The following is a 24,827-nucleotide window of genomic DNA, read 5'->3' as shown; positions in this document are numbered from 1 at the left end:
AATTCATACGACCTCACTCGTACGAATTAATACGATTTTGCTAAATCGTACATATTTTACGAATTGGCCAACTCGTATGAATTCGTACGAATGACCTACCCCTGACCCCGCCCCTAAACCTAACCATCACGTGGGTTTAGACAAATCGTACAAATTAGTACGAGTGAGGTCGTACGAATTAGTACGAATTAGACACTTTTTAATCATGCATCGAATTCGTACGAATTGGTCGTGAGATAGTGTTGGTTAAACCAACAATATTTTTTCCAGTGCAGGTATTGTATTATAAAATATAAAGTGCAGAAAATTTGTAAACTTGTTAGTTCTCGTGAATACCTATTTCATTACATTGTGGTTGTTAAATTATGATTCATGTTTTTGTGCAAGAACCATGTAGATATTAAAATCCGTGTTGCTTAACAGAACTGAGGCTCGTTCCAGTTTATGAGGTCATATATTCTGTTTCTGTAAAGTCAATGAAACAATGTTTTGCTCTTAGAAACGAATGATTTCATTCATCTGTATTGCTCGTCACATTAACCTTGTACACATTAACAAAGAACTAAATAATAAGAATAAAAAAAACACAATAACGTGAAATAAGGCAGTCGGAATCTTACATGTAAAATGCAGAGAGCAGAGCAAGCGTGAACAAGAACAGAGATGAGGAAGAGGAGAACAAACATTTGAGAATCAAAAACAGTGATGAGACAAAACAATCAGATTACAGAAAGAAAGAAAGAAAGAAAGAAAGAAAGAAAGAAAGAAAGAAAGAAAGAAAGAAAGAAAGAAAGAAACAGTATAAATGAGAAAGAAATGAAAAGGAAATCAAAGGGAAAGGACTGAATATGAAAGCAGGCGCATAATGAGAGACAGACAAAACTGAGGAGGGATTTCAAAGTGTCGGGGTCACCCTCTGCGCCACTACCGCCCCCCCGGGGGAACTCACATATCGTCCAGATATGACTGACATGTGTCGGCATCATGCCTCAATCTAGCAGAGCGTGAGAGAGACATATGAAAACATATGATGGTTGGCACTTCTTATGTAGACTGTGAAAAAATGTAAACTATTTTTCCATGTGCCATGCGCTATGATATCCTGCGCTTGAATTGCACCAACGTCAGTCGTCATGTCACTGCTGATGTGGGTGTTGCTGTTTATGTTGATAATTGCACACCACTGAGTGTCACGTGACTAACCCTATTATCACACTAATCACAGAAGAGAGAGATACAGAACTCATGGACTGAGTATATAAGTGTCACCAATTTAAAAAGCATCCATTCTGTTAATCGTGCACTTTTCTTGTTGAGAAAACTTAAAATTTAAATGCTTGAATAAAGTCCCCTAAAACTGGATATTTATCCCTCACTAAACACACATAAAATAAATACGTCTACAATGTTTTGTTTGTGTATTTTTGTTTAAAATAAATGGACACTTGGTTGATATACTATAATATATATATATATAATGCATAAAATATGATTTTAAAAAGCTGTCAAAGAATCTTACGAGTTGCCATGCAGTCCAAACATCTTTAATGCCGAATATGTTGACCAGGCAGCAGTATTTTTATAAACAGGAAAGAAAGATTTATACAAGTTCCAGTGAGTCCCACCCAAATCCCCCCTTATCCAGAAATACACAGGCAATGCCTGTACACAAAACATATGACAAATCTATGTGATACTATATTAGTAGTAATTAATACTGGGAAGGAAAAGCTAAAATTAGAAAAAGGCAACTTTTGGCCAATTATGAGCCAAAAAAAGCAGCAGAATTTGCCGAAACATGTCAGGCATGTCCATTTCCCCATAACGCCACTGTGGGACAGGCAATGTACCGTTTCAGCAAATGTTTTCCTTTCCCTTTTCTCCTTCTCATTTTTCACTCGTGTGCTTTCACTTGGACAGTAAATCATCTTTTTGTTGTTCGCATTACAAATGGAGGTCAAGTGAGAACACAGGCCTGCCGTATGAAGAAATCATTACTGAAGCCTTTAAGATTACAAGCACATGACATGAATACCAAATGCTTGAGATATGCATTGGATGCAAGTGCTGAACGTGCTACATTAGGCTGAACTCTCCAGTATATCTGGTAACGGTTGGAACAAATAAAACACATTATCTTTCTGATCCGCCAGACAGGAAATATCTCAGTGAACTCTCACTCTGTAGACACAAACAAACATCAGATGGCATGCTAGCACTCCTGATAGCCATTACACACATTTACTGAAGTCATATCACTGCTTAATACACCAGCATAACTGATCATAAGCATATGCTGTGTTTTGAATGCTGGCTCGCACTATGTATGTGTGTGTGTGTGTGTATAAATAAATGCATATGTACAAATGAATAATTATTTGTTTATATCTGCAACAACAGTAAAAAAGTTTGGGTTCAGTATTTTTTTTTATTAAACTTTAATTTAGAAAGGATGCATTTAATCATCAAAGAAGACAGTACAGACATTTAAATAGCTATAAAAATTGTATTTCAAATTATTATTATTATTATTATTTTTTTTTTTGGAAAAAGCATCAGTTTCTATAAAACATATTAAGCAGCACAACTATTTTCAACTGAATAATACTAAATGAGCATAATTTTTTTTTAATATGATTTCTGAAGAATTATGTGACACTGATTACTAGAGTAATGGCTGCTGAAAATATAAAATAAAAATATTTTAAAAATAACATTTCACAATATTACTGTTTTTTTACTCATAATGACCAAATGCAGCCTTAGCACAGAAACATGAAAAATTGTACCCCAAACTTTTAAACTGATCAAATTATATGTATGCAATCATTTAAAAAAAAAAAAAAAAAATGATTGCATTCAATCACATGTGTTATGCACAACTTTCATATACCCAGAGATTTTGAGTTCTGGAACAAATGAGCTCATAAAGACACTACAAGACCTCTAAGATTTAAGCATACTAGACATCATACTACAAATATAAAGAGCTATTTAGCACTATTTATCTCTGTTTCTATGCTAAGACGAACTGAATCTACCACAGTTTGCATGGTCTCACCTCAGGGAACGAAAGAATCAGCTTTTTACTTAGCCTGTGGTGATGGCTCTGAATCCTGTTCTAATGAAATATATGGAGAGGATTTCAGTGCATGGAAACATGGGTGCCAAAAACAGACTTAAGCATTGAAAGCGACCACACTTGTTAACAATGCTGCTATTGTAAAACAAGGCAATCCATTATAGATGAGAAGTTTTCAAAGACATAAAAGTGCACACTATAAATCGTTTCTCATCGTGTAGGCCTTCCTACTGTTCGAATACAGTTATTTGGCTCTCTGGCGAGCAGACAACATATGGCTGACATACTAAGAGAGGTTTGTTCAATTTCTACACTGTCAAAATCAAATTAGCTCTTCCTGCAGTGTTCAAAGTCTCCCTGAAAGACTCTCCAAAGTTCGTTCGAAGTGGTCGCTTTCTCTTAACTTTAGCCGACAAATTCAGTCATGTGTTTTGCACCGTTGGATACTGGTGGAACACTTTGAACTGTTTCCAGTAGATCTGGCACCCCATGGTTTAGGGGTTTGTGTTTGCATATCAGCGCTGCTCAGGGTTAAGTACGGCATCCATGGTTCAGAGATTCAATCCATGCCTATGTGTCTCTCTCAATCAGCCTGCTTGATCTGCGGCCGTACCCGATCGCATCTCAACATCTGTCCTTGAGAGATCAAGCCTTCAGATGTGATCAGAGTCGGCTCGCCAAACTAAAGTAAAACCAACCGTTCCGCACATGGAGTCCGCTGGGAGCAATAACACTGGCGTTTATGTTTGTAATGGCACTTGCATTTTTATTGCCTTTACCAATATAGATGAGCTCATTAAAAAGGGCATTGTTTGCAAAGTATGTTACGAGTTTGTTTCGGTAAAGGGTTTTCAAAGGCTTTCCCCATACGAAGCGACAAAGAGGGGAAGGAACCTCAGAGTCTATGTTGTTTCTTTTAAACCAAAAGCTGGAGGATGGATCTTTGGGGTAGGATGGAAATATGTCATAATACTCGTTCTTACTGACGCCAAGGATGGAAATGTGTTCTGTATGTTTGATTTGACAGGCTTGTGGACTGAAGTTAATGCTCTCCATATATAAGACCTGGAGCTTCGTTATTTTTGTGTATATGTTTAACAGCAACCATTGTATGTCTCTGACCTAAAATTTCAGCAATAACACTGACATGTTTCAGCACTTGGCCCGATTCACAAAACAGCCGTCCTCAAGCATAGACAGCTGAAAGAGTGAAGAAATCTCTCAAATAAAATATCTCAAAAATATAATATAATTTTGTTATATTGAATCTTGTATTATATTGTATTATATACAGTAAATATATATATATATATATATATATATATATATATATATATACGTATATGAAGAGTTCAGATGCAAAAGCCTCTAAGTGCCATTTGAAATTTTCTTCTGGATGATCATTTTTATCAAACTTGTATATTTAAGTTCAGTGATTTCACTTAAATGGCAATGAAGATTACCTATTAATTGTTATTTAAGTGAAATTACTGAACTTATATATACAAGTTTGATAAAAAATCGTCATTAAAGAAGAAAATTTCAAATGGCATTCAGAGGCTTTTGCATCTGAACTCTTCATACACACACACACACACTACTGTTAAAGATTGTTGATTTTTTTGTATAAGATTTTGAAAAATTATTATAATTTCACAATTCTAATTATTTTAAATTCCAATCAAATTTATAAAATGCCATTTATTCATGTGATGCCAAAGCTGAATTTGCTGGCTTATGCTGTATCCTCTTATGTTATCCTGCTTGGTGATTTCAATATCCCCTTTGACTCCCCCTTGTTCTAGTACCAATGACCTTGCACTAACTTTGGATAATTGCAGTCTTGTACAACATGCCAACTTTTCTACTCACTGCTGTGGTCACACATTTGATCTTGTTTGCACTTCAGGAATTAATATTGTCTCTGACTTTGGCTCACAAACCGGTATTTCTGATAATAAGCTGATAACAGTTAGATTTGATTTCCTTCTTCCTAAACCTTTTCACGAACCACAATTAATTATCACAATGTTAAAACTCACCAGCTAAAATATAAAAGTCTGCTCTTAATGTCACATGCACAGTATACCAACTCCTCCATAATTACCAAAACGTGTTAACTCTTTAACGCACCATATGGCTCAGTTGACCTCTGCAACTCCTTTCTCCACTTTTTGTGAAACATTTTCATCAAACAGATGTTTCCTCTAACTGGTCATCACCTCAGCCCATAAAACACATCCTCTTTAGCTTTACTCTTACCATCCCATCCTCTGTTAGTGAACTAATTGCTCAAGCTACTTATCTACTTGTCATTTAGATCCAGCACCTCACTTCATAAAACCTGACTATCTGTTATCTCATCTCCTATTGCTCATTTGATCAACTGTTCTATTTCTTCTGGGTCTGTCCTGCTATCATTAAAAATTGCTGTGGTCACTTCAGTTTTAAAGAAACCAGGGCTAGATTCTTCTGTTAGGAATAATTTCAGACCTATATCTAATCTTCCTTTCATTTCTAAGCTGCTTGAAAAAGTAGTTGCCTGGCAGCTACAAGCTCATCTCTTTGCTAACAATATTCTTGATCCCCATCAATCTGGCTTTCGGTCAGGCCACAGCACTGAAACAGCATTCGTAAAAATTACTAATGACCCCCTAATATCTGCTGATTTTGGTTGTCTTTTTGTTCTCATAATGCTTGACTTAGTAGCAGCCTTTGACACTGTACCTCATCAGATACTTACTTCTCAGTATCACGGGTAGTGCTTTATCTTTGTTTATATAATTTGTATATATTATATACAGTATATGTATATATTTGTATATAATTTGTATATATCATATCATTGATAGACAATGTTTTATTTCTATTCAAAACTTCAAATCTTTAATTTTTTTCCCTCTCTCTCAAGGTGTCCCTCAAGGCTCTGTTCTTGGACCATTTTTGTTCAATATTTATTTGCTACCTCTTGGTCACATTATCCATAGTTATGGTCTCAGCTATCAACTGTTATGCCGATGACTTGCAAATTTACATATCAGCTTGCTCTGTCAGCTCGCGCTTTATAAATAAAACATATTATTTTTATTTATAAATAAAACGTATTACTCCAGTCTTCAGTATCACACGATCCTTCTGAAATCATTCTATTATGCTGAATTGGTTAATATTATTATTAATATTATTACTTCCATTACTATCAAAATCAAATTCGCAAACAAATTCCAACAAAGTACTACATTAGCAGGCTAGATAACGTTACATTGGATACATCTATCAATTACCATAATTACATAACATAAATACATCAAACTAAACCAAATGTTTACAATGAACATAAGATCTTACACTGGCCCCCCGAGTCATCCTTATCATTGAGCCCTGCACTCATACGATTACATGTTGAGCCTAAATCAGAAAATGTCTAAACGATTTGCAATCTATGTCCGACCAGACATAATATATTTAATGCATTTTCCTCCTTAACTTGCGAGGGTGTCATGGTGGGCTAGGGTTGTCTGAGACTAGGTGATAGACGGTGCTTTTACCATCAGACTGAGAATAAACTATGACCCTGAACGGACACATGTGATCTCCTTTTTTCCTTAACATTCTTAAAAGATGAAATACAGACCGCCCCATGTGTGTGGAGGGATACCAGAATCAAAGGGACCTGCAAATAGACTGATATGTAAAAACTGTAGTCGAGTTGCATTAAGAAACATATATGCAGGTTCGCTGCCAGAAGCATGTGCATTACTTTGGGCGATTTCAAGGTAAGGGTCTGCATGCTGCGATCCAAAGGAAAAGCTATGAGCACCTGTTTACACACCACAAATTCATGTTCATACATTCTAAATCGATAACTTTACATATGAGGTCATTCACACTTGTCAATAATGATATGAGCTGAATCACTCGCAGCTGCTTGATCTTCCTGTTTGTTTCATAAGAGAGACAAATGTAATATGTTTTTTTTTAAGTATACAAACGAATGAATTGATGAAAAACGAAGGGATAATATTAGGGCTGGACACATAATTCAATGCATCATGATGCATCACCTATACACTCTAAAAAATGCTGGGTTGTTTTAACCCAATTTTGGGTAAAATATGGACAAACCCAGCCATTGGGTTACACTTTTAGATTACATTTTTAACCCAACGGCTGGGTTTGTCCCTATTTTACCCAAAATTGGGTTAAAACAACCCAGCATTTTTTAGAGTGTACGGACCTACTGTACATTCATTAAATAACACAAATAAATATGACAAATATTACAACATATCTGTAAAAGTGGCAAAAGTGTACAATTGTATCCTGACTTTTTGTCATAATTATTATTTTTAAAAGTATAATTAAGACATTTTATTTAACAATTATGGTTTTGCATTACATAATTATTACCTTAATATATCTTAATTCTGATTTACCAAAATTGACTGGAACTGTAGGAGATAAATTAAATAAAAATACTGATAAAATGACTTCAAGCATCAATGCAATATTGAGAAAAAAATGCTTTATATTAATATCTTATAAGATTTGCACAGCTCTAGAATACACTATAGTTTAAAAGTTTGAGTCTTTAAGACATTTAAGTATATTATACTCATCAAAGCAGCATTTGATCAAAAATAAAAACTGTAAAACAGTTCTGTCATGATAACTCTCGAAGGGTTTGGCATGGTATGTTAATATGTTTGGTCTTAGAGAAATAGATCTGCTATACTACACTGCTGCTGATGTCATTGCTGCTTACTTGCTGTGAGCAAGTAAGACATGCTTCTGCTGTACAATATAGCGTACATGAATTACCTGTAGCCAGAGTCGGCTTCAGACCGCTTTTAGCAGGGGGGCATTTATTTTCAATGGGTGGGCACTAGGTAGGTATGGGGACTTTTTTCCGATATTAGATATCCTATATTTATTATTGCTACTTCCTTTTCTGTTAGCTATTAACATGAAGTAATGCAACCCACACAATAAACACATAAAACATTACACATGGTTGCAAGACGAGCGACTCTTAAGAAATTTAATCAAGGGTTAAATAGGCCTATACAAAAAAAAAATTGCAAGACCGACTCTGACCACAGCTTTATAATAGCAAAGCTAACGAACATGTACACAGTCTCTCACTGACAGAATAGCCGTTTATATGCTATCTCAATGGCGGAAGTGAGAAAAAAAAAAGCTAAGTTACTCATCTTTATTCTGCTATGTTCTAACATAAGCATTTACATTCGTAGCCTTAAAAAAGCATCATGTAGTTACCTTTATCAAATAAAACCTTTAACACCTTTAACAAATAAAAAACACCCACAACATACACAGATATTATTCTACAATTTCCATTTACAAGAAAATATAGGCTTAAACACCTGTTTCTCCACGGCGGGGGTGAGTGACATTTCAGGACAATGGGCAGCGCAAAAACTAGGCCAACTAAACTATTAGTTTCATCACGTGACAACACATAGTGAACATTACAGTACATGCCAGTTAGATAAATAGCTACACTTACGACTCGGACTCGACTGTCTTTGGTCTCGACTACAACACTGCACGGTAGAAGCACCAAATACCAAAGCCGGGCTGTCGTTGTCTTGCTGTATGGGGTAATCGATGTGTAAGGAGAAACTGTGGTATTGAACCATTTTCTAATTTCTATTTTTGGAGAGTTTTCATCTGTTTACTTTGTTTTGAATGCAGGAAGCTCGCGCGGTCGCGCCAACTGAAAATCATTTCATTCAAGTATTAACGTGCGTGATTGGGGGGGCGGCAGGGGGGTTTCCTCACAGCGTCACACTGGTTTTTATGTTGGCTTTATTGTATTTTCAGCTAATGAGCCGTTTGTAGACATATATTTGTACTATTTCTCACTGAAATGTGAATTAAATTAAACTGGTATTATTTTGTAAATTATATCATAATTCAATTTGGGGGGGCACAAAATACATTTGGGGGGGCATTGCCCCCTAATGCCCCCCCATAGCGCCGGCACTGCCTGTAGCAGATCTATACAGGTGGAGCTGGGGAAGGTGGATGGTTTCTGAACGGGCACTGCAAACTTTTACACAGACGCTGGCCAAGTATTTGAAAGTTGGGCAGCAAGCTCATTGGCTGCTGATATAGCAAGGTCCAATCATTATTATTTAGTGAAATCGTTACAATTTACAAAATAAAAAATTAAAATGTATTTTATTCCTGTGACGGCAAAGCTGAATTTTCAGCATCATTACTCCAGGATTCATAGTCACATTGATACTAATATGCTGCTTTGGTGCTCAAGAAACTTATTATCAACAATGTCAAACATTTGTGTTGCTCATTATTTTTGTGGAAACAGTGATTTTTTTTCTCTCTCTTTCCAGGAATCTTTGAGAAATAGAAAGTTCAAAGGAACAGCATTTAGTTGAAGATACATATTAAAAAAAGGCCACCAGTAGACACTATATATAATTTAGCATCCATATCATTTCTAATATAGCATCTATATTGGGAAGGAGAATATTCAGAATAGTAATACTCAGTTTGACATTTCAAATTGGCGTAATCTTCAAACTTTGGTTATTCTTGATATGAATGCGCACATGAACACATGGTTTAAGAGGTGAGAATGAGATATATATATATATACATATATATATATATATATATATATATATATATATATATATATATATATATTCAATATAAGAGATACAAGAATTACAGGCGTTGTCAAATAGATGTCAAACAAGCAGGAAACATTTTAACATTTTAAGACATGCATGTCATGGGTTCTCCACCACAAGCAACCTTAAAACCCCTTCATCTGTCATAAATGTGCTGTGATGTCATATTTGAGGTATTTGGGTGGAGAAACTGCTTCGGTACCTTTGGTTGCAGGTTTGGATGGAGCAGCACGTAACCGTTAGGGTCGATTGCGAAATAATATCCATTAGGACCAATCTGAAATAAACAAAACAGAAAAAAGCAGAATAGTGAGGACACATCGAATAAGAAGACCACCATCAAACCAAAATCCCTGCTTAGACCAAATGGACCTGGTTCCTCAGAGATGCGGTGGTTAATCCCTCACTAGCGGGGTACCGTCTAATATCCCCTGAGAGCGCCGACCCGAACTGTCAATCACCCCTGAGCACTTAGCGTTAATCAAATGTGTCGGTTCATCTGGAAACATTCCTCTGAGCTTAACAGAAAATCACAACCATTTACAAATCAAATGTAAGTACAAACAGATGTAATGTACAAGGGCTTACGTCCTCTTAAGAGCGATCTTACTGTAAGGAGGCGAAACCGCAAGACGGCAGACCGCAGAACAATAGCACATTTATCTTATGCATGCCGTGTTTTCTTATTACAGCGACTCAAAGAGTCTGCAAAGAAAACATCTAACACATGAGTTTCACTTTGTTCCCTTATAAATCGAATTATTTCGTGTTCAAGGAACAGTTCACCCTAAATTAAAACTCGTCGCCGTTCGTCGCCCTCACGCCGTCCCAAAACCAGATTTTCTTTTTTCAAAAGGTTTTTTTTTTTTTCCCCCATGCAATGAAAGTGAATAGGGCTGTCAAACACCAAATCCTAGAAAAAAGGTATCATAAAAGCCTCATAAAATTAGTGTGTGTGATTTATGTACTATATTCCAAGTATTTTGAAGCCATACAATTCTCACACAATTCTTGACGTCAAACTGGTGCGACACATTTGACACTTTATATTTTATTCTACACTAGCCTACTGTTAAAAATGTTGCAGCTGGTAAGATTATTAAATGTGTAGAAGACTATAATATATATTTGATTAAAAATACCATAAAAACAATCATATTGTAAAAATATGATTTTTTATTTGAATTTATTTTAAAATGCAATTTATTCCTGTAATGGCAAAGCTGACTTTTCAGCATTATTACTCCAGTCTTCAGTGTCACTTAATGTCATTTTAATATGCTGATTTGCTGCTGAAGTAAAATTTCTTTTTATTAACAATATTGGAAACAGTCACACACCTTTGACTAATTGAATGTGTCCTTCCTGAAAAAAAAAAAAAAATACTATAAACTTTTGAACAGTAGTGGACATGGAAGTAGGCAGTTTTTTGGTCCTATTGTTGTCTTGAGTCATAATTATTTATGTATGCAAGTATGTCGGACAGGAAATGCAAATGTTTGCATATCAACCATCGACCTCAAAACCTTTCTTGGCCGCTCACTTTTACGTTAACCTAGATAAATCTTTGCTATTATTAGGCGCATATTTAGTGTGGTGCGATCAGTTGCATTTTTTTCCAAACAACAGCGGAAACAACGTCTCGTTCCCTGAGTACAGGACGAAAGGGAACTTAAAAATACCCAGTCATATTGGTCATACAGGTAAGAAGAATGCATAACTCAAAAGTGTACTTTTATTTGGGTATTTGGGTCACATTAACATCAAATTGTGCTTTTGTAAAATTAAGAAAACAAACAGGATGCACTTTGCTTTCTGCCGTCTCCGTGGAGCGCATTACAAAAATTAACCGAAACTCCGCGTATAGGCATCTTGCCAACCATGCATGAGTAATACGTCTGTAGAAAGCTTGAAACGTCTACTTTTAAACAAACCGATTCAAATTGAAAAGAAATACTCTCTGCTTATGTAATCCATATGAAAGTTGCATTTCTCTCTATACAGTAGGTGTTGTCCACTACACAGCCGCGATGGCGAGTCAGCATCATCCTCATATTGGCAGACGATACCGACTCCTAAAATACTGGTTTACTAATAAATAATTCACATTTCTCCTTGCAATTTTCCCCCGACACATTCATAATGGTCATTAATTTTGCTGGCGCTTTGCGGTAAGCTTTATGCGTGTGCTTGACCACAGAATAGGCTATATTACGCCTACTGTATATATTAAAGACCCATTATGGTTTAGTATTCTCATCAGTATATATTTAAATAATTTAATTAATATAAATGTGCTATTATTAGAAAAGCATTCAGTCGGCACAGTCATTAAAGGAGGTAAAAAAAAAATGAACCCTTTAAATAGGTCCCTTTTTAGTCTTTTTATGAGACTGGAACAACAACCAGATTGAAATCATTTTTGTTTTGGGTACTCACTGTGAAGCGAGGCGTCAATCTTTTGATATCATCGAGAGACACATCCACCCCCATCACTCCTAAAATCAACTGGTTCTGATGCTAAAAGAGAAACCAAAAACACTAAGTTTCCACTCTGACAAGTGACGGAGAGACATTTACAAACACATATGGGTAACACTTTATTTCGATAGTCCTCTTTAGACATTCTACTAACTATTAGGGCTGGGTAATAAATATCGATTTCTCGATATTAATCGATTCTCATTTTTACGAACCGATATCGATTCTTAAATCTCAAGAATCGATTAGTCATCCTGTTTCATTTGAATGAATGGGACATTGTATCGCGGCTGCGCGCATCCAAAAAAATCGCATTAATCTTTGTGCTTTGTTACTACTGATATGAAACAAAGTCTTAAATTTCAAATTATGTCCATTTTCTTTAGAAATTCAAAAACATAAATGATCGTTATCGTTATATTTACCTCAGAAAACCCACATAAACTCGTTAGTCAGCTAGAAAAAATAACCCTAGAGAGGAGCATTTTGCTAAATATATAAACTATATTACATTTGCATTATAATCTTAATGTTCTTCAATATTTAATGCATATTTGAATAAATCTGGCAAGTTTTTATGACAGCCACCATTTAAATGTTTATATTTCATATAATCTTCTTATTATAAAAATAATTAAAAGTGTAATTTAAGTGTTTGTATAGCTACAAAACAGTTAATTATTACCTTCATATAGGCTAATGAAGCATAGTAGGCTACACCTAGACTCCCATAGTTTACAGCATTAGTTAAGAGATTTGATTTCCTTGAGAAAATTTGCCATTTATTATAACTGATATCCAAAATAATCAATATTGAATCGAATCAGAATCGAAATCGAATTGCAAGCTTGTGAATCGAAATCGAATCGAATTGTGAAATTTGTGTCAATACTCAGCCCTACTAACTATAAGTAACTTTGCAACTACATGTCAACTAACTCTAAACAGAGTATTAGTAGACGCTATAGTATTAGTAGATGCTTAATATCTGCTAACACTTTATTTTGATGGACCTCTAACAGACATTTTACGGACTACAAGAAACAAATCAAGTAGCAGTCAACTTATTCTACTAACCCTAACCTACAGTATACTACTACTCTAATTAGAGTTAGTTGACATATAGTTGCAAATTAATAAGAGTTAGTAGAACAACAACATTCAAACCTTTTTAACTTGGCAAAAATAACCACTATGAAAGATTGCAAAGTTAAAAAGTGTCACATCTAAATGGCTTCTCGTCATCCACCAGAAACTAAATATTAAACTCAAAGAATCCAGTGACGCAGTCAGTGAGCGGAAAGTAATGGCAACTTTCAGAGGGTCAAGCGGTTTACTAGAAAACGTACCGATCCTTTGACCTCCAACTGGGAAAGTGTAGGATAAGATACTCTATTATATTTATTTTCCATATCTGTTACTATCGTCGTGTTCCTAAGAAGGTCACTGTCCGCATGGTTAATACATTCAAGAGATAATGAAGTTTACACGTTTGCGTCAGTAGTAGCTTTATCCCCATTAAATGTGACAAAAATAGAAGTTTGTTCCAACCATCGAGCTATTAATAGAGAATTGGGTTTGTTAATGACACATCTGGTGTTCTGTTCTGTGTTCATTCGAATGTTATATTCCTGCTTCTGACTTGTAGGGCACAATCAGAAATGTTGAAATTGTTCGTTCAGTTAGAAACCTGTGTATATATAAAAATATATGTGAAAAGTTCAGATGCAAAAGCCTCTAAATGCCATTTGAAATTTTCTTCTTTAATGATGATTTTTTATCAAACTTGTATGAACTTAAATATACAAGTTTGATAAAAATCATCATTAAAGAAGAAAATGTCAAATGGCATTTAGAGGCTTTTGGATCTGAACTCTTCATGTATACACCATTTTTTTTCTATATTGACCACTTTGTAAGACGATATGCAAACCTTTTACATTTATAATTTACAAAACATTTTACATTTATTATTTAAATAAATACATTTTAAAAAATACATTTTGAGGTACATTCATGTGTACCAGAGATCTGTCTCTGTATTTCCAAAGATGGAATAAATTAATTTATTAATTGCCAGAGGCAACCGTAGTACTTTGGAAAAGAAAATAAAAAACCTACACACTCAAAATAGTCATTAAAGATGAGAATACTGGGCCCCAAGAGCTATAGCAGTGTTTTTTTTTTTTTTTTTTTTGGTATTATTATTATCATACAGTCACAGCCTGTCGTCTGCACCAGTCTGTCTTTGTCATCAGCACTACACTTCCCAGGATCCTTTTGTCTGCTCTCCTGAACTCACTCGCTCATCAGCCACCTGTTCCTCGTTTTGATCATCTGTTTCACCTGTTTCCACTCCATTATGTTTGATTCTTCTGTGTATTTAGTTCCATCTCATTCAGTCTGTCTTGGTCGGTCGATGTTGTTCTTACGTTGAATGTTACTCGGTGAAACCCTGTCTTCCTGCCTGTATTTAGTAATAAATTAGTATCTTCGTGTTAACCTGGATTCCTCCTGTTCCTTCTGCCTGCACTCCACCACCATACCCCGTGACACATACTGTACCTGGCCTACCTGTATGAAACATAGTTGGCCTTGGGACTGATAAAACAAGCAGGTTTTACCTCTTAAGAAATGTATTTTTATAAACTACTGAGTATAAACTACTAAAAACAGAAAACGTAAATAATCTAATAACCTCTCATCATGAGCACAAAACAGAGTAAACTAGTCATTTTAAAGTCTCCCCTTGCCATCTCTAAATAATATTCCAAATTATAACATTGTTTATTATGAAATGCTCTTAATATGCTTATTAATAATGCTAAATGTATGGAAAAAAAGTCTAAAGGCTTAAACGGTCAGAGGCATCTATATGAGAGATAAAAATAATTGTATTTATGGCTTTCTCTTTTTTTGCATTCTTGTGTTTCTGCTACTATTGTTAAAATAACCACGACATCATCTGCAGCTCTTAATATGGCACTTTACGTCTACTAGCGAGAGAGAGAGAAGAAATGCGCACAGAGCGGAAAGGGCTTGAATGAAGCGCGTTTGGCACTGGACAAAAATATTCGAGGATGTAGTGCTGGAAGATTATTACTGTAATCGACCCCCTGAGCACATGTGTGGTGTACAGCACCGTTGTTTTGACGCACTGCTCGCTTTAATCTGTAAAAACGGTCAAATGTGCCGTGGCCCAGATGGAACCATTTGAATACTGCTTATATATGCAAACTGCCCAAGTAGCCTACACTATACCATTCAGGTTTAGGTTCAGTAGGATTTTTTTTTTTTTTTTTTAAGAAATGAAAGAATTCAAAGAATCCTGCTAAAAACGTAACATGGCTTCCACAAAAATATTAAGCAGCATGACAATTTACTGCATTGGCAATACTTAAATATTTTCACAGATTAGCATATTTTAATGAAGGATAATGTGACAGAAGACTGAGTAACGATGAATGAATGAATTTTAAAACATGGTAAAATGCATTTTTATCAAATAAATTTAGTCTTGGAAAGCAGAGGTGATTTTTAAAAAAAAGAGAGCGAGAATTAAGTGCAAGTGGTAGTGGTGGTAGAAGTGGTAGTGCACTATATTTAATGCATAGGCCTATCTATAATTTATATAACTGATGTATTACAGATTTTACATCAGTTTGGTTACCCTAAATTATAAAAGGCAGTATCAATAAAGAATTTGTGATTGTTTCCAAACTATTTTACTAGGAAAATCAGCTGGAAAATCCAGATAAACGACTGACCTGGTTCTGAGATTCTCCTACCCTGGATTTGGTCTTGTTGAACACAGGTAGTGTACCTGTGATGACTAGGCCCAACTCCTGAGGTCATGAAGAGAACACAGAAAACAATTAAGCGTATACATTTTTTTTTTTTAAATGGTTTGTATGACGTTTATTGAAAAAAAGGTTGTACCAGAGCGTCCAGGTAAACATTGGTCCACTGCACTTGTTTAGCATCTGCAAGGACCATCGGCCTACTCAAAACATCTAGATATTCCTAAGCAACAGTAAACAACACAAAGCAATTAAATGCGGGTCATCCTTGGACCTTCACATACTCCTAAACAAGAGAAACTATCAAAATCACATTAGAAAAGCTTTGGTGTCATACAAACCTGCGTATTTATACGGATGGCTCCAATGGAAGGGATTTCATAGAAATATCCTAGAAAACATAGTGGTGTAATTTATTGTTTTTTTATTTTGCAATCAAATGCTGAGTCTGGTAAAGAGGCTATGAGATATGAAAATTATATTTGTACTTTAGCCACTAGGGGGCAAACATAGACTGAGCAAAGCAACACTTACCTTTGTTAGCACAGGCCATCCACTTTATTGGCCCTGTGTCATAGTTGTGTTGACCAACAGAGAACGTGAACACTCGCACCTGCAATCAAACAGCATTGTATAAAACTTCACTGTAACCATCATGAATAAGTCTTATTTAAATAAATAAGTAATAGATAGATAGATTAGGCATGTTTAAGGAAATTTAATGAATCCATATACAACACGTTTATATAAATACACTGTAAAAAATGCTGGGTTGTTTCAAAATGGTTGGGTCAAATATGGACAAACCCAAATGTTGGGTTAAAAATGTAATTTAACATTTTAACCCAACTTCAACTTTCACTTTCAACTGTAATTTTTTCAATTGCATTTTTAACCCAACATTTGGGTTTGTCCATATTTGACCCAAATTTGGGGTGAAACAACCCAGCATTTTTTAGAGTGTATGTTTTAGAATTATAACATCTAAATGTAAAAATAATTTGCACACCATCGCAGTTTTTTTTATGATTTCAATCAAATCAGTGTATTATTATACACTTGGAAAGGTGTATAGACATTACGAGAATGTGAGGAGAATGTGTAATGAGAACCAAACCCGCAAAAGTTAAAATCAATCAATTTAATACTAGGAAAATAAATAATGGATAAAACAAATATAACTACATTTTTGTAATACTGACTTTATTTTTTTTATTACTTTTCTTTCATCATGTATTGTTTTCTGTATATATATATATATATATATATATATATATATATATATATATATACTTTTTTTTTTACTTGTATTTATTTATTCTTTAATGTTTTTGTGCTCAACCAGTTGATCTACACATGCCTTCCTGATTTACATGTTACACATGGGAAAATAAAAAAAAGCACAAATAAAGAAATCTGGAAAATAATATAAAACAAATATAAACATATATGAATGCATAAATCAATATAAAAATAAGTAAAAAATTAATTAAATATTAAAATATAATTACATGAAAGAATAAATAAATAAAAATCAAAAAGAACACAAATAAATGTAAAAAAATAAATGAAAAGAAAAACAGGAAAAAAAAAATAAGAAAAAGGTAATCACCTCTTTCCTAGACAGCGTTTTTGAAAAAGTTGCCAGTCAGCGCCAGCATTGTTTTTAAATATAATTTTCCCAAGTTTCACCAGAATATTTTGATAAGGTTGCACAGTCCTATACCTCGTCCTGGGTCGACATTTCATTTGATAACATTCTGCAGTTTTGATTTATATGCAGTTTAATATTGAAAATTGTGTTATTTTCATACACTGTAAAAAAAAAGGTTATTTTACTCTTTCAGAAGATGCGTGATAGCGCCCCCTTGCCGTATAACAGTGAAAACACGGAAATCCGGGGAAAGAGTGAACGTTTATTTATTTATTCATTTATTCATTTATTTATTTGTTTGTTTGTTTGTTTATTCAGTCATTCATTCATTCTGCAGGTTTGGTGCTCCATAAATGTGTTCTTAATTTTCCTAAAGTAAAAATGTCACCCCAAAGATCGATCGATAGATCGATAGATAGATCGATAGATAGATCAATCGATAGATCAATCGATAGATCAATCGATAGATAGATAGATAGATAGATAGATAGATAGATAGATAGATAGATAGATAGATAGATAGATAGATAGATAGATAGATAGATAGATAGATAGATAGATAGATGTAGACTGATGGTGACCTTCATACGCACCTTTTTGTCAATATTGTATCTGCTGAAGACGTCTTCAGCTCTCTCCTCACCTCCGTCAGTAAACAACATTATAATCTTGTTGCAGTTTGCTCTGCTGATGTTTGGCTGAAATGAGCACATTCATATGCAGTTACATAGAATAAACAGCAGAGGTCAGCAGAACACAACAAAACTATAGCCTACTACAAAAATCCATTTATGACTAAATCCACCAAGGATAATATGTAAATGTACAAATCCGTGCATGATCATTTGTTCAGTTGTTTTTTTTTTTTTTTTTTTGAATTTGATTTAATATTGATTTAATATTGAAAGTAGAAAAAATAAACAAACAGTTTTTTTTTGCAAACAGTAAGCAAACAGGTTTTTTTTTTTCCGTTTTTGCTTGCAAACAAGCAAAAACGAAAAGCAAGAATTCAGCTTGATGTTTTGTTATCGTTCTGAGGTAGAAAAATTAATAAACCACTTGAATATTCGATTTCTACATGTGGGTGGGTTGATCAAACTGTGTCATCAGTTCTTTCTTAGTTCGCACAGCAGATTAAGAGATCCGCTGGTGATGATGAGGTGTGGATTCTTAACGCGTTTATTGTAACTACAATCTTTTTTCTCATCAAACAACCAGACTAATGAATGGCTCGACACAACTCGTACCTACAGGGAAGGGCCTAGACGGGGCTTCATTCTGTGTAGATAAATCTGTGAATACTTCATCAGCTTGGTATGGCAGGGAAGTCCTAAATGACAACTGTTAGCATGTCTCCTACGCCCAGTAAGTTAAAAAAAACATAATAATACAGAGGGGTCAAAAAGTATTTAGACAGCCACTGATTGTGCAAGTTCTCCTACTTAGAATAATGAGAGAAGTCTGTCATTTCATCATAGGTACACTTCAGCTTCAAAAAAATGAGAGAGAAAAAAAATCCAGGAAATCACAATGTAGGATTTTTAAATGATTTATTTGTAAATTATGGTGGAAAATAAGTATTTGGTCACCCACAAACCAGCAATATTGCTGGCTCTCACAGACCTGTTACTTCTTCTTTAAGAAGCTGCTCTGTCCTCCACTTGTTGCCTGTATTATTGGCACCTGTTTGAACCCGTTATCTGTAAAAGACACCTGTCCACATCCTCAAACAGTCACACTCCAAACTCAACTATGGCCAAGAGTCGAAGGACACCAGGAAGAAAATTTTAGACCTGCACCAGGCTGGAAAGCATGAATCTATAGGCAAGCAGATTGGTGTGAAAAAAAAATCAACTGTGGGAGCAATTGTAAGAAAATGGAAGACATACAAGACCACTGATAATCTCCCTCGATCTGGGGCTCCACACAAGATCTCATCCCGTAGGGTCAAAATAATCATGAGAACGGTGAGCAAAAATCCCAGAACTACACAGAGGGACCTGATGAATGACCTGCAGAGAGCAGGGACCAAAGTAACAAAGGCTACCATAAGTAACACACTACACCGAGAGGGACTCTAATCCTGCAGTGCCAGGCGTGTCCCCCTGCTTAAGCCAATACATGTCCAGGCACATCTGAAGTTTGCCAGAGAGCAAATGGATGATCCAGAAGAGGACTGGGAGAATATCATGTGGTCAGATGAAACCAAAATGAACTTTTTGGTAAAAACTCAACTTGTCGTGTTTGGAGGAGAAAGAATGCAGAGTTGCATCCCAAGAACACCATACCAACTGTGAAGCATGGGGGAGGAAACATCATGCTTTGGGGCTGTTTTTCTGCAAAGGGGACAGGAAAACTGATCCGTGTTGATCCATTTCAAGGTCCTGGAGTGGCCTAGCCAGTCTCCAGACCTCAACCCCATAGAAGATTTGTGAAGGGAGTTGAAAGTCTGTGTTGCCCAGCGATGGGCCTAAATACCAGCTACAGTGTGTGCAAACCTGGTGAAGACTTAAACATTTGACCTCTGTCATAGCCAACAAAGTTTGTTACAAAGTATTGAGTTGAACTTTTGTTATTGACCAAATACTTATTTTCCACCATAATTTACAAAAAAATTCTTTAAAAATCCTACAATGTGATTTCCTGGATTTTTTATTTTTATTTTTTATTTTGTCTCTCATAGATAAAGTGTACTTCTCTCATCATTCTAAGTAGGAGAACTTGCACAATCAGTGGCTGACTAAATACTTTTTGGCCCCACTGTATAATTAATTGTAAATTCAATATTTTAAACATTAATACAACAAGGAAAGAATAATGCATTGACTAGCTTAATACGATGATTTCTTCCCACCGGAGACTCACTTTCGATTTCATAATGGCGGCTGCGTGAAATCAGCGTATAGGCCTCACATTCACGCATCTAATTTAATATCATTTAATATCTCTGTTGTTCAACCGGAGAGCAGAGAACAACAAAGATATTAAAATACACAAGGTACTCTTCTGAGTTTAATGGTGTAGGCCTTGTGTTTTATTAAAATGTATTAGCCTATCATTTATATCTAAAGGAGCTTGTGGGTGGTGCTGTAAAAACGCATTTTATTATTAGCCTATCCATAAATAGTGTAAAAGAGCAGTAAATAAAATACAAAATTAGCATTATAAACATTATTAATAACATGTAGGCTATTTTACTTGCTGTATATCTCAATAAATAAATGCGATTCAGAAAACAACAAGAATAAAAAAAAAAATAAGTGGTCACATATAATAAAAATACACAGTAGCCAATAAAAATAGCCTATTGTGCCCTTTATTACAATCAACATTCAGCTTATTTTAAATGCCAAGCTTAACTAATTTATTTTAGTCTTAACTGAAACTACCGACGTTTGCTTCGCACATTTCTCATTCGGTTCAACATTTTCATATTTGCAATGTAGGTCATGTTTGGATGTATTCATGTAAAGAAGGCTTCGTACTTCAGTTGAGTCCTAACAGCCTATAGCCTACACAAAGGCTAAATCAGCATCTTCAAGGGAAATGAATTTGGAAAAAGCAAGTTATGACTGACCGGCACAGCCTTTAGCCTATAGAAAAGATACATTGCAGAATAACTTTTTATATGTTTGGTTGACTGTTTTATTATAATATTGAACAGGCTGCAATGTCAAGTTAATGCGAGAAGTGAAGATAATGTTGTGCGAGTGCGATGCGCCGGTGTTGTGCCAAATTCCGACTCCCTGCCAAATTATTACCCCCCTCTTGAAGTCAGTACCTGATTGCCTAATCCTAACCCCACTCCTAATCCTAACCCCTCCCCCACAACTAATCCTAAACCTATAGGGGGGTAATAATTTGTCAGGGGTCAGAATTTGGCACAACACCGGCGCCACACTTGCATTTGTTCCTCAGCTGGGGAAATAACTTAATACTTTGTCGTTTAATACTCTGTCATTCTAAACAGTTCAATGTAGATTTTTATTTGTGTACATTCAAAATTACAAAAAAAATGTAATTTCATTGAAAAATAAAGAAAACAACATGATGCACTACTTTAGCGTGTCTCATTGAACATTCTGGCGCACACCAAAAATGTACCAAATACAGTGAATAGAATAAAGAAAACAACATGATGCGCTGAACATGATGCCTACTTTTGAACGCCAACATTTAGATTATTTTAAGTATAAAATGCATTATATAGTCCTAAATTACTTTACAAAATGTGACTTTACATTCTGGAAAATATAGGAAAATAGAAATTATTTCACGGACCCCCTGGCACTTGAGAACTCCTGGTCTACACAGAAAAAAAGCCCTGCCTAGGCTCTTCCCCGGTAGGTACGGGTTGTGTTGAGACATTCGTTAGTCTGGTTGTTTGATGAAAAAAAGATTAAATGTAGTTGCAATAAACGCGTTAAAAATCCGCACATCATCATCAGCAGCGGAGGACTCTTATTCTGCTGTGCGAACTGAGGAAGAACTGATGACGGCTTAAAGTTTGATCTTCCGCTCACAAATCAAGAGGAAAGGGGTATTTCATTCCCGCCCATGTGTAGAGATCAAATATTCAAGTGGTTTATTCATTTTTCTACCTCAGACATAACAAAACATCAAGCTGAATTCTTGTTTTTCTTTTTTTCTTTTTTAAAAAAGGAACTGTTTTCTTATTTGTCTATTTTTATACTTTCAATATTTAATCAAAAAAACAACTGAACAAATGATACACAGATTGTATCAAACTATTATTTGAACACCATAAAGGGAGGGTGCAGAGTGATATCTTATTATAGACACTTTTCAGCCGATGTGAAGAGTTATCACACAAAGTGTAGATTTTAAGCCTGTTTACCACTGACTAGGGTTGGGTATCGAGAATCGATTATCGATTGGAACCGGGACTAACTTTTCGTTTTTCCCGGAATCGTTCAAAAGTAAAAATTTCGATTCCTAGTTTCGATATTCACAGTCCGTCGAGCGGAAGAAGAAACCGCTGAACAACACCAACGAAGAAGCGTCTACCGGAAGTGTTGGCATAACCGCGCGAGTCGAACATGAGTACGTCGGCGATCCAAAGTGTGGCTTCACTTTTCTAAAAAATAACGAAATCTCGGCAAAATGCAAAATTTGTGACAAAAGGAGTATTTTTACAGAAGGAGTATTTCCTTTAGAAAGGCCGTTGGTTAGCAAGGTTAGCTAAACTTTTTTGACCCTGCCTCTTAAAAGAATCGGAATCGAGAATCGTTAGGAACCGGAATCGAAACAAGGAATCGGAATCAGAATCAGAATCGTTCAAATTCAAACGATACCCAACCCAACCACTGACTGAGACTGAAGTGTCATATGTTACATTTTTTTCAATTCATAGATAGATTTCTTAAATGTAAAAAAACCCCAAAAAAACTCACATTTGAAAGCTGATTGAATGCAAATTCAAATCCTTTGGTATAGTTGGTAATGCCCTTGGCTGTAATGTTCTGTACTGCATCTTTCAAGATCTTCTTATTGCGAACGTTAGCTTGAACCAGGTGGTCGAAACATGCTGTGTTGTTCACTTTTGTGTTGAACTGGAAAAGAATAGAGAGAGGGTGTGAGAGATAGAGAGGTAGGGTAAGGAAGTGAAAAAATCATTGGTCTTCTCATTGTTAATTCACAACAAGACTTTTCAGAATCACAAAAAAGTTTGTGAGACTTAGGAGGTCTATATACTGGGGTCAGAAACTGGAGGTGTTTGTGAGTGTGCGCATGTGTTTGGTACAGTCAGTGATGAAAATAATTTGAGCTGACAAGCTGGATACCCTTACAAGTTTCTAATTTTCTGTTCAGGTAGGGCTCGCTGTGTTCTGTCACTTATTGCGGCTGACCTCTGTGAACCTGTTACTTCAAAGCAGGAGCGTGTGTGAGGAGAGATTGTGAACAAGAAAAGAGACTTGGGGGAAGGAAAGAGGGGAAAAGGGGGAGAATAAACACAGGGGGAAAAGAAGGATAAATAGTATATGGAATACAACAGACTCTAATTATTCTCAAATAGAGTACAAATCGTAAAAAAAAAAAAGAAGATACTTTTTATGGTTTCAACCTCAGGGTGTGAAACTAAATATTATATGAGCAGTTGTACTTTTTGTTCACTTTATATGAGGTTTGCAATCCATGTAAAAACCGAGGGGCATGAAAATGCAATCCATATTCAGTACATATTTAGCATTTTTATGCCCCATGTTTTTACATGGATTACAATATACTGTATATACTATATGTGGTTGCAAGCCCGTTATGCCAATTTTATTTTCTATTATTTTATTTAATATATATATATATATATATATATATATATATATATATATATATATATGAAGAGTTCAGATGCAAAAGCCTCTAAATGCCATTTGAAATTTTCATCTTTAATGATGATTTTTATCAAACTTGTATATTTAAGTTCAGTAATTTCACTTAAATAACAATTAATAGGTAATTGTCATTGCCATTTAAGTGAAATTACTGAACTTAAATATACAAGTTTGATAAAAATCATCATTAAAGAAAAAATTTTCAAATGGCATTTAGAGGCTTTTGCATCTGAACTCTTCATATATATATATATATATATATATATATATATATATGGTTGCAAGCCTGTTATGCCATTTTTATTTTTTATTATTTTATTTAATATATATATATATATATATATATATATATGAAGAGTTCAGATGCAAAAGCCTCTAAGTGCCATTTGAAATTTTCTTCTAGAATGATCATTTTCATCAAGCTTGTATATTTAAGTTCAGTGATTTCACTTAAATGGTAATGATAATTACCGATTAATTGTTATTTAAGTGAAATTACTGAACTTAAATATACAAGTTTGACAAAAATCATTATTAAAGAAGAAAATTTCAAATGGCATTTAGAGGCTTTTGCATCTGAACTCTTCATATATATATATATATATATATATATATATATATATATATATATATATACACAGTATAACTTGTTGGTGAGAGCGAAAAAATTATTAATTAAATTATAATAATTAAATTAAACATTAATAATTAAAATATATACATAACTTTTAGTTTTTAAATGTTTAAATTTAGTTTTATACTACAATTTATTTA

At 34.7% G+C, this 24,827-nt stretch overlaps 1 protein-coding gene across 3 annotated transcripts in view; it reads right to left on the bottom strand.

The window, feature by feature from the left end:
- Positions 1 to 24,827, bottom strand: part of cacna2d1 (calcium voltage-gated channel auxiliary subunit alpha2delta 1) — a 119,437-nt gene that overhangs the window by 29,480 nt on the left and 65,130 nt on the right. For all 3 annotated transcript variants that reach the window (XM_089116335.1, XM_039650403.2, XM_089116336.1), the window contains exons 11-18: positions 23,115 to 23,273; positions 18,294 to 18,398; positions 16,581 to 16,659; positions 16,388 to 16,437; positions 16,186 to 16,269; positions 16,014 to 16,091; positions 12,205 to 12,285; positions 9,968 to 10,042 (exon numbers count right to left, since the gene is read on the bottom strand). In XM_089116335.1, coding sequence (XP_088972461.1) covers positions 9,968 to 10,042; positions 12,205 to 12,285; positions 16,014 to 16,091; positions 16,186 to 16,269; positions 16,388 to 16,437; positions 16,581 to 16,659; positions 18,294 to 18,398; positions 23,115 to 23,273 — 711 coding nt within the window. The remainder of the gene's footprint in view (positions 1 to 9,967; positions 10,043 to 12,204; positions 12,286 to 16,013; positions 16,092 to 16,185; positions 16,270 to 16,387; positions 16,438 to 16,580; positions 16,660 to 18,293; positions 18,399 to 23,114; positions 23,274 to 24,827) is intronic.

This window comes from Pimephales promelas, chromosome 10 (genome assembly GCF_988280905.1).
Source record: "Pimephales promelas chromosome 10, fPimPro1.hap1.1, whole genome shotgun sequence".
NCBI classification, from domain to species: Eukaryota; Metazoa; Chordata; class Actinopteri; order Cypriniformes; family Leuciscidae; genus Pimephales; species Pimephales promelas.
This window is presented reverse-complemented; position numbering and strand designations above follow the sequence as displayed.